This window comes from Hypomesus transpacificus, chromosome 21 (genome assembly GCF_021917145.1).
Source record: "Hypomesus transpacificus isolate Combined female chromosome 21, fHypTra1, whole genome shotgun sequence".
NCBI classification, from domain to species: domain Eukaryota; kingdom Metazoa; phylum Chordata; class Actinopteri; order Osmeriformes; family Osmeridae; genus Hypomesus; species Hypomesus transpacificus.
Window position 1 is genome coordinate 6,965,519 of NC_061080.1, and position 11,520 is coordinate 6,977,038.

Genomic DNA, 11,520 nt, shown 5'->3' on the forward strand with positions numbered 1-11,520 from the left:
GTACATATCGATGAGTTACTTTCTTTTGTTGCTGCTGCATATTTTCTTTAAGAAATTAACGGAAGAAACGGTTGTGGACGATAATGGGGCCCCGAACGTTGGGAGATTTGGAGTGGACGATAATAGGGCCCTTTACACTACAGATCTCAATGAGGAAACACGCTGTGTTTTTTCTATTTTCACTGGTTTTTAATATAGCCTATAAATTGTGAATTTTAATATAAAAATGTTAATTATTAATCGAAAATCGATCGTTAATTCTCCCGACGATCGATTAAGACAATTTAGTCGAATGCCCATCCCTAGTACACACTGAACATTGGTATAGTGGTATCAGCCTTGCATGCAAATTGTTTGTTGCACTTGTGGCAGCGAGTTGTCTGTATCTATCCTTGTGAAGTATAACCACACAGCATTTAATTCTCTCCACCATCGTCACTGTATACAGAAGCGCGCTCGGTGTTGCATGAGACAGTGCTGCTGGATTGTGAATAACAAAAAAGCCGACGAATGTCTTATTATCGCAAATTAGAAATGGTTGGAAAGATAACATGTGGAAGATAACATTTATTTATCAATGATAGATTGGAAATATGTCCTTAATTTCTCCAGTACTGAAAGCAGAACCAATAGCGTCAGACCTTATCGATACTACGGTCTTTCATAATTTAGCAACAGAGCCAGTTTAATAATGGGTTTCAGTACCCATCCCAAGGTATAAATCAGTTTATATCATGTTCTGTATGAATACAAAATTCTGGCTGGAGGGATGCCCATAAGGTAATGATACCTAATAAGGTTATCATAAAATAATAGACTCCGCGGAAGCAGCAGTTCACGCCTCCACATCGTCCATTATTTCATGATAATGTACACCTTGAAGGGCATCAGTAAGGGATAATGCCCAACGAGGTGTATATTATCACCTTATAATGGACGATGCGGAGGCATGAGGTGATAATGTACACCTCAAAGGGCATTATCCCGCTTATACCAGTGACGTGCAGTCAGGGTAGGCACTGCCTACCCTGCCAAATTTCAAACGTAAAAATGTTTATTAAATAATTATATTTAATAAACTTATATTTGTATTTTTACTGATTATTCTTGTGATGTATATATGCAATGTGTGTGTTATTCCAATTGTTTAGACGTTACGATGATAAATGTAGCAGTTACGCATAATCAAATACAACAAAATGGTAGAATAAGCAGTGCTTTTACTGTCCATTCATTGCGGACGACAACGAAAAACTCATGTTGCGCATGCGCACTTCGATCCTGTATTCTTTAACATGTACGTCGAAAAGCACAACTCTGCTGTGCCTTTGCACGTAACTATGTTATGCCAGTAATCATCAACGTTACGTATCAAACATGGACCAATTAAAATCGAGAAATTACTGGACATTTGCGCAGCTGACGTCATTACACCAGCTAAGCGAACCCCCCACGAAATTCAAAGTAAAAATGACGGCAGCAGTATCTCCCCATATCGTAGAACTAAGACATTTTTCAAAGCTGGATTTAATGGCAAAAATGAGTTGCTAGCAAGAGGGAGGCCCTATGCCAACCTTGCCTGAACTACACCAGCAAAAGGGACCAAAAATTGTCCGCTCGTTTCAAACGGACTGGTATGACAAAAAAGATTGGCTATATGGCTGTGCTAGCAGTCAGCGGCTGTACTGCCATCCATAATCTACCGATTGGTGAGTCAGAAACTATTTTGGGTTTCATTTTGAGTTGGTTGAATTAATGCCGACTGCAAGCCATTTGCCTTCATATTCAATTGAACAGTGTGTGTTCTCATTGTTGCTGACTGACAAACATAATTGGCCGCTGTGCAATAGTTAAGGATAAAGATGGTTGCATTCTGGTGCTGGACATTGGTGTGTGTGTGTGTGTGTGTGTGCGTGCGTGTGCAAGAGAGAGACTACGATATGTCATGTCATGAGAGTAAGATATGTCATCCTGATTGGACATTTCTTGATATCAACCGTGCATGTGTGCCGCGCTTGTGCGTACTGTTTTGACGTAGCCTAGCCTAAACAATAAATTAGGTAATCTGGCTTTCATAACTCAGTGCCTACCCTCTTACTGACATCACCGCACGTCACTGGCTTATACCATGGTCACTTGCCAATTATTTTATTTTTTTGGTCTCTCTTGGAAGTTACTTTGGATAAAAGCATATGCTAAATGCATAAATGAATGAAATGAATAGACGGTTCAGGCATAATGTAAGCTTTTGTGAAAAAAAGTGAAGCTAACAGTGGCTAACTAGCTAGCCAGTCACGAACGCATGCGCAATTAACTATGGTAGAACCAAAGCCTGTCTACGGCGAGCCTGTCCACTACTCCCTATTAAGACCATTGTAATGAATTTGATTGTAGTTCCACCAGAGTTCCACTGGAGGTGATCGCGGGCGAGTGCAAAATGCATGGGAGTCTATGGAGTTAGACGGCTAAATTTGTCTCTCGCCTGATTGTCATTGAGAAAGCTCAGATTTTATTTCAGTTTTTGCAAGTTCAACATGGATTATAGGTCGAAAGTTGAATGAACGAGTACTAATGTCCTTTCGATTTCTTACAAGGTGAGTTGTTGTTGCCCATAACATTCTAGCATTCTGTTAATGAATGCTGATTGTATGACGTCATTGACATTTTAAAAAGCTTTTTAGAACAAAAAAGCGACTTAAAAAAAATCTAACACCCAGCAGCGTGTATTTTTTTTGCCTCCCCTTTCGAATGCATCATTCAAATTACTAGACAATAAATTATTTCATGAGAAAAGTGGATTTTGAGGGGTATAGCTCCATTCATTCTGCACTCGCCCGTGAGCGCCCTCATTTGGAACCTCGAGTGGAACTGCAACAAGTTTAGAAGCCAGAAGTTTCCAGAGAGTGGCAGTTCTCCCCTTATTATATATTCTCTGGTAGAACATTAGCTAGTTTAGCAGCTTGTTTCTGGGACTCAGCTTGCACTAACTACCTAAAACGGCAAGACAGCTGCAGAAACGCCACAGACAAATGCCAGGGTGGTAACAAGTAGCTAGCTATGTTTCCCCGCTGTGATAACAACACCCTGTATTTTTGTACGCCGATTCCCACATATCGGTAGTCTAGTAGTTAGCTTAGCTGTAAAACTAATTTACCGGTCATGGGGTCAGGTCTGCAGCTTCTTCAGGTGAGGGAAATGGAATTATGCCTGTTTATACTAGGATGTGCTCTTCTGTAGCAGATAATCCCAGTTGTGTTAGCCAGCTCCAGAAAATAGCTACCAAACCAGTTAGCTAATAATCAGTCAGATTTGTTTTCCCTGTATATGCGCTGTTGAGATAGTATTGGTGGGACTGATAGATTATTAAAGCAATTAACCACTAGAGGGGTATCAGATGATGATCATAAATCCTGTAGATCAATGATGCCTTCGAATATCAATGATATCCGAAAGATTGGAGTGGATAAGGAAGGGCAAGGCGGTTCTCCCTATTTACATTACGGATATTCGGTCACACCACATGACCCCCTAGTCTTGTTGTTGTTACTGACACAATGATTACTTCTAGTAAACTTGTAATATTAGCCAGTTTTCCATAAGTACATTTCAAGCTTATTTACATTCATGGGGGCATTTTTTCAGTATGTAGAGGATAATGTTTGAATCGCGATTCCAGCTAAGAAACTGCCAGTGACATTGTTGGTAGATATAGGGGAGTCAGATGGCTGAGCGGTTAGGAAATCGGACTAGTAATCTGAAGGTTGCCAGATTGATTCCTGGCCATGCCAAATTACGTTATGTCCTTGGGCAAGGCACTTCACCCAACTTGCCTCGGGGGGAAAGGCCCTGTACTTACTTGTGAGTCGCTCTGGATAAGAGCGTCTGCTAAATGACTAAATGTAATATAGGTAAGGACTATTTTTACACAGGATTGCCCAATTTCTTTGTTTTGATGCAACTGTTTCAACTTTGTGAGCTTGCAACATAGCCTATCACCATTCTCTCTTGCAGTAAGGGAAATGACAACTGAACCCTGTTTCATTCTACACTTAACTCTTAGTATTTTAGTAGTAAGTGTAAATGAGCAACACATGTATGCTTTTTAATCTATTCTATCTTCATAATTAATAAGCATGCATACTTATTTAAAATATACAGAAATATCAGTTGTAAAATTTAACCTAAAAAAAACGTCATCTGCAACAGACGCAAGCATACCCCAGAATTTCCCCAAAATTGTACCCTCTCGTTGTAATGTAGCTTTGCTTTTGAAGTAATTCTAGCAAAGTAAATAAAGTGCTGTTAGCCAGTACTACCATGTGACATGAACCAGGGGTATGTTCACAACATCACCAAGCAACTGCAAGCTATTGTTAAAATACATTTCCAGGACAACACAACATTTTCTAGGCTATTTTTCTTTCTCTCATTTTCCATGTGTTTTTCATGACTTGAAAATTTTCCAGGACGTGTGGGAACCCTGAATCCATAGTGCTACAGATGACCCTATAAAATATATTACAATAAAGTCTGAATTTTGCCTTACTTTGCCACTGGGTCCGTCTTCTTTAAATGCCTGGTGTGTGGATGATCCATAAGTGGGCGAATAACTGATGGAAACAATAAATTGGTTAATGAATTGGTTACAATAGGTTGAGCTGAGTACAGATTTTATGAGTCAAAGGTGCACTGATCACTTACAAGACTTGGCCCTGGGCCGGATGTCATTCTCACTCTGAGATCTAACCTGTTGATGGCATAAAGAAATCCTATAGATTAAAGTCGATTTTTAGAAGAGCAAGATGTTCCCTTTGTTTGTTGGCTGGACTAAAGGCCGATTTATACTTCTGCGTTTTTACGCACACGCACACGGGGAACGCCCTCTCCGTCAAGAAACGCCCTCTGCGTGTCCTCGCAGAGCCCTCGCAGAGCTCTGGGTGCGCCTCCTGATTTTCCTGACTATCCGTCTGTCCGTGCGTCTTTTTACTGATACCCCTTGGCTATGATTGGTCCGTATTAAGAACCGCTTGCTTCAGGGGTGGGGGAGGGGTTGCCGTGACCAACAAGAGAACAGAATCCTTTGACCGCCATTGTTGTAAGTTTTTATAACTCTTATTTCAGCTAAACAGTACATGTAAATCAGCATCTGAATTAAAATGTGACGAGAAATGGGCAGTGTAGTTGCTGAAAATGTGCTTATTTTATTGATGAAACGGTTCATTTGTAAATTTGCTCCGACTTTTTGATAACCTAGCTAGCATCGCAGTGCAGCGCCATCTACTGTTCTGGCTGTGAATTGCTTTCAGCACGCAGAGCCGTCGGAGTAGTATAAATTCAACCAATCCGTCCGACTCCGTGCGTGCGTCTGTCCGTCCGTTAACGGAGACGCAGAAGTACACATCGGCCTTAAAGCTGGATTGAGAATCATATATATAACAAAAAAAAATGACAAACAGCACACCTAATTGTTGTTCGAACTTCAGAACTTTCCTCCTGCTAAAGTATGATTGGCATTGGTTTCACAATATGAGCCAGGGAGGAACAAACTTCTCACTGAAGGCGATTGGCTGGCTGGAAAATAATTGGCTGGAAAGTTGCTGGCCACTCCAAAAACATGAAATGTACGAATATATATTGGCTGTGTGTTGCTAAATGACATCATTTATTGGGGACAAAACTGCTTTTACTTAAGTTTTTTACTTTCAGTTTAACTAAGATAATGTTTGTAGTTTTTGTAATATGATCACAAATGGATAAACAATCATATTGCACTGGCAATAAGAATATGAATACAAGTTTAAACTCAGTTGGATCCACTTTATTTTGAGGTCCAAAATAATACCCACCATTCCTTTGATGTAGGCTTCGAAGGCACTTGGGAGACCATCAGCCTCAAAGCTGTCACTTATGCTGTCTGTGTCTGTCCTCTCCAGCTCAGAATCGTGGTTAGCAGACATCGAAACATGCAGATCTCCCAGTCGCTCTTCAAGACCACTCACAGCACCTACGAAAAAAACATTAATCATGACGCAAAATTGTATTTGTAGATTTTTTTCTTCATCATTATCTCAGTTTCCAGACCATGAAAATATCTGATTAGCAAGGAGGCTAAATGCCAAAATGTCACACAAGATCCAGAACATTTCACACTTTGTACTAACTAACCAACTAGAATCTAGAAGTGCTTTCAATCCTAATGCATGTGTACGTTAAGTATTTGATCCCATTGAGAGATTGTCAACGGGGTCATGCTAATATTATTAAACCCTAATGGGATAGCAGACAGACCCTTCTTTACTCTCAGGGCTTTGCAACCATTTTGGTTGCATATGCTTCCGAAATTGTGTTTGTATATTTGTATATCAACATTTATTTGGGAGCATTTGTGCGAGTGTAAATAATCGTTATGGTGCGCCTTGTTTTCATTTCTTTACAAAATGCTTGCTAATTGACCGGTCCACCGTTTTATCCAACGTAAACCTCATCTGCGTTCTCTTCTTTGATGCAGCTCAGTGTTTCCCCTAGGATTTTTTCAGGGGGGGGTGGTAGACATATAGTATTTTGCTTCCCATACATTGTCAATGGAAGTCACCGACAGGCCCTGCAAGTCAGTATGATATACCAGGCAGCACGAACAGGTAACCTAGCAAGAGAAACAACCCCTATTCTATGCGTTTATTAGGGCATTTGTCAAAACTAAACTAGCTAGCATAACACAGCTAGCACAGTATATGCAAGCAAGTAAATGTTATTCCCAGCACCACACAGAGCACGGGGTAGGCCGCCCCTTCAAAACAATAGGCATTCCGACTTCATGCAGTGCTGGCGGCTCCGACAGCCGGCTAAAGCTGGCTGACTTGAAGCAGTGAATTCTGGTAAGACTTTTTGTCTGACTTGAGACGGCGCCGAGGCTAGGTCACTGTGACGTATCCATCAAAGTACCGTGAGATCGATTAGAGAACTGCCGGCTATGTAGCCGAGTGTATTTTCTCAAGAGCAACTACACGGGTTCTAATGACAACACAGCTATTTCATTATTTGTCAGACTCACGCATGACAACTTTGACACGCATTTTGCATTTATTCTGACACCATCAGTTTCGCCAATGCTCAACCAAACAGTACAATTGAAATAAATATTTGCCTTTGACAGACTGCGATAGCCCACTATTGTTGAAGAAAGGGTTTTAGTCCTCCTCTTCGCGAACGGAATGACTTCGTTAAATTGAGTTATTGTTGTATTATCAATCTGCAGATTGGAGAAAGAGTTTAACATAGCCCAATACATTAAATGAAAATTTCAGTGCACTGGTTCGTGCAAGTTCTAATGCGAAAACAATTAAACAATAAAGTAAGCAAACAGCGCTTGATCGGCCCTGACTGAAACCAACGCAGCAAACCAGGAATGTCCAACTTTACGGAGCCGTTTTTGCAAGCGGCAACTCTCACCGGTCGTTTCTGCAGACGCAGCCTATGTCGAACACACTTAATGGCAGGGGAAACTGCAGATTGTCACGTGACAAGGAGCTAACTAGCCCGCAAAATAAATCTACAAAATAGGGGTGTAGCCAGAATAATACTTTGGGGTAGGCCTAGAAAAATTTGGATAGGCATCTTTTCAGTTTTTTTTCTTATTTACTTTGCGATGTGCACCCGGTGCATAATTTGTCTGAGATATTTTCGTTTTTGCGTAGGCCTTAGAACAAATTGGGTAGGCCTGTGCCTGGCCCCTGCTACAACATAACGCTTTTAATTTTGGGGCGCCTTAATATTCGGTGGGTGCTCCTAAATGTGACCGTGTCTCTCCATCTTGCTCAGATTATCTGAAGTTAATAAAAGAGCTACCATCTCCGGTATAATCCACATCAAAAGAAGGTTTATGGTCCTTGTCCATGTTCCCTTTTCTTGATCTCACGTCTGAATAGAATAAACTGTTTAACCGGTCATGCAGACAGTTATTCTTGCAATATGCCACTTCAGGTGGATCTTTACTATCCTCCGTTTTAGTCAGTGTGTGTGTGCCCCTTTAGGTTGTTATGGGCATATCTATGAGTTTATATCCATCATCAAGATAGGTGACTGAATGGTCATCCTCTTCACTGTATCTCATCTCAGGAATTCCCTCCTGGCTTTGCCCGTCAAACTCTCCTATAGTGCAGTCGTCTCTGAAGTCTTCTCCCTTCAGCTCATCCTGACTATAACAGTCAGGTTGATATGTCCCATAACCCGACGTTAGCAGACTCAAGGCTGGGCTCTCAACACTGATGGTGTACTCTTCTTCATTTTGCTTGGTCAACTCTTTTGTAATCTCCCGTTTTACTGCCTTAGAACAAACTTCAACAGTTTTTTCTTGTGTTTGCTTAGATGGCTTAATCTGTTCTGTGTCTTCATCGTAACACGCTCTCTCAATCTCCTCCTCCCCCTCTCCATCAGTCCAAAAAGAGGAGTTAAGGGAGCCATTTTCATCCTCGCTTTCTTCATCCCATTGATTGTTGTACATTTTGTACAGTCTAAGCAGTGAAGTGGCACACTTTATGCTGCTAGAGCCAATGTGTGATCTGTTGTGGCAGATAAGGAGAGCCCTAAGAGGATTAGACTGTAACATCAATAGTGCTCTTCACTGCCATGGGAGTTACACTGGTCTATCGGATAATTGCAACCCAATGTTGTCTGATGTATGCTTGCTCCTAGCAGACTAACAAGCAAGCAAAAATAGTTAATAAATAGGTATGGAGTTCATCAGGTGTAGTGGTGCTGTTGAGTATAACTATTTGCTGGATTATTAGCAAAAGAAGTCTTCAGCACAGACAATACTAAAATACTTTATACTGATAGGATGTGATAATGTGATTACCTGAATCTTCACTGTATGTGGATTCATCAAATACATGCACTTGTCCTTTTACTTTCCTTTGAAGAAAAACAGAAACATAATTTATCAGCATTCATTACAGTAAAGCGGATATCTATTTTATTAAGTAATGCAGTCCTTACCTGAGGACTTTCCTCTTGATATATAACGTTCTATGTGCTCCTGTGTCTCCACCTTGGGTTGAAATTGGACTCACAGCAAAGGATGGGGATTGGACGTTGGTCATTTCTGACTCCATCTCCAGCCTGTTAGGAGTTGTGGATTGCCAATGGTACTTTTTGGCCACAGAATGGTGAGTGTAGGGCTCATAATTCTCGTTTTTAGACCCTAAATTATTGTAGTTTATGTGGTAGGTAGAGGTGAACACCTAGGCAAGAAAATTTAGCACATGAAATTTAAGCACTAGTCTAAGGTGAGACTGTGACTTGCTATGATGCTCTATGACTCAAGGGCTGTGTCTACTACCGTGCACTTGTGCACTTCGAGCACTGACTTTCAGTGCTTAGGGCGCTTCACTCACAAAACCAGAAAAATTCAGTGCTCTGAAAGTACCTAGATGGCGCACTGCAAACGGTCCAAAAAAACAGTGTACAACGATGGACACTACTCGCCCTAAACGGGCGCCATCTTGGCTACGTAGCGGAAAAGGAGGAGCCCTTTCGGCAGCTTTTTCCACTTGAGTGGAGAAGCGTGTTCATTTTGGCAGGTTTTGCGGGTATGGCGAGCAGATTTGCGTCCGTCACTTCCACCAAGTGTTTAACGCAAGTGTTCCATTTGAGACAGCACTTATCAGCGACGGAGTGCACTGAATATGTAAGTGCACTGTTTTGCAGGGCACTGTATTGCAGTGTACTTCATAAAGTGCGCGGTAGTAGACACAGCCAAATGCAACAAAGTTCAAGGTAGCAACTTTTATATTCATTTCTATATTACCTACCTGTCTGCCAGGCTCCGATGCACCAACATGAGATTGGTTGCTGAAGGTTGCAGTACAATTCTTCTGAACTTTGGTGTAAAAACAATAAGAATGTATGTTATTAAAAAAAATTATGAAGGTGCCATCTATGCTAAAGGAAGAAATAACTGACCAATCACACAAACCTTCAACTTTGGAGTAGGCAGGAAGTATTTTCTGGATGTCGTTTTGAGTTCTTGGAGAGTTCAGTTCCCTGGAGGAGGTCTGGCTTTTAGATGTTTCATGACGTATGAGTTCATCTAAGTCTAAATGGAAACAAAACCACATCACTACATGTTGTCTGTTATATGTGACATGTCACAGACATGTATGTTGACGTGACTTACCGGTAACTATCTAGCCAAACATTAGCTTTGCCAGAAACGTACCTCGCTTAAATTCCCGGAGCCTATGTTTTGGTATATTAGTATATCCCAATGATTCCAATTGCTGCTGAATTTCCTCCTCTGAAAAGTCTAGATATTCCATTTCTGAGAGTAAAAATTAAAAACGTTACCATACGTAAAGTTACTGTAACTATCCAACTTCCATTACATTATCAACTCAAAACGTAGCTTGTACATAATATTTGACATTGCAGAAACAAATCTTGAGCAACTGTATCTGGATTTTATGACGGGTCTAGCGAGCGCTCTACAATTACTAGCTAGGCTAGGCAAGTTATATTCAATCTAGCTTACTTATTTTAGCTAGTAGGTACTAGTAACAGCCAGGATAGCTCTACGCAGTTGCAGAGCTCCAGCAATATCATTATAGCTTTCAGACAAACAAGCCACTGAGACCATGTTCGTAAACTAGGCTAGCGACGATTAACTTTAGAAAAACACTAGTTCTTGATATTATAGTCTAGCTAGCCTAGCATTGGACTCCAGACAAAGCAGTCTCTGTTAGTGAGCACCACATTACTGTACCTAAAATTGAAATTTCAAGATATCAATGATTTGTTAATTTAGCTACCTTCAGCTTTGAACAATTTCTCCCTTGTTGGCGAGCTAGCTAGAACTAACGTACCGTAATAAACAACGGTGACAGAGCGTGACTGTTGTTTAGCTACCTCATCAAGCCGCAGTGCCACTGCCAAGACAACAGTAACAACCGTTAAACTTTGAAAACGACGCCGTGTGACCATAGAGTTAATAGTGTGTGATTTGTAGGCGTGGTGGTGTTTCAGCTCGAGGTTTTACGCAGACTGTTATAAAACAGCGCCACCCCAAAAACAATAAACGAGGGAGGACCGTGCGATCAACGTCATTGCAAAACACCGAGCTTTAATACAATTATTTTAACGCAACCCATTATTTTGTTGTCCAGATCGGTAAAAAAATATACAATTATCACGTACATTTGCATTTGAACTTGTTCATACACGGTTTGTGTATTTAAAGATATTGTTTGGATCAAAGGATGTGTTAGAAATGGCTTTGGACTATTTAGCCTAAGCAGCTCTACCTTTTGCTTGCAGATCCATTCCTGTATTCTTCTGCAGGTACCTAAATCTCGTCCTAAGCACATGCACTAAAATGACAGTTTGAGGAAAACCATCTGTCACATGAGGAAAACCATCCCATACGTGAATGTATGCAAGAGGACTGAACACTCCCTCTTACACGCACCTTAGAGTTCTCCTCCAACCACCGTCTAGCACTGGAACCAATCATGAATAAACATTACT

General features: G+C 40.9%; 1 protein-coding gene across 9 annotated transcripts in view; it reads right to left on the minus strand.

Moving 5' to 3' along the window:
- Positions 1-11,415, minus strand: part of hyls1 (HYLS1 centriolar and ciliogenesis associated) — a 26,372-nt gene extending 14,957 nt beyond the window's left edge. For 2 of the 9 annotated variants that reach the window (XM_047043489.1, XM_047043487.1), the window contains exons 1-9: positions 10,806-10,983; positions 10,217-10,318; positions 9,974-10,093; positions 9,810-9,877; positions 8,995-9,239; positions 8,855-8,910; positions 5,847-6,004; positions 4,702-4,747; positions 4,547-4,610 (exon numbers count right to left, since the gene is read on the minus strand). In XM_047043489.1, coding sequence (XP_046899445.1) covers positions 4,547-4,610; positions 4,702-4,747; positions 5,847-6,004; positions 8,855-8,910; positions 8,995-9,239; positions 9,810-9,877; positions 9,974-10,093; positions 10,217-10,318; positions 10,806-10,977 — 1,031 coding nt within the window. In that variant the 5' untranslated portion in view covers positions 10,978-10,983. Of the gene's footprint in view, positions 1-4,546; positions 4,611-4,701; positions 4,748-5,846; positions 6,005-8,854; positions 8,911-8,994; positions 9,240-9,809; positions 9,878-9,973; positions 10,094-10,216; positions 10,319-10,805; positions 11,005-11,297 lie in introns of those variants that run through there. The other 7 variants (XM_047043490.1, XM_047043492.1, XM_047043484.1 and 4 more) reach the window with 7 other exon arrangements.
- Between the last annotated feature and the right edge of the window lie 105 nt (positions 11,416-11,520).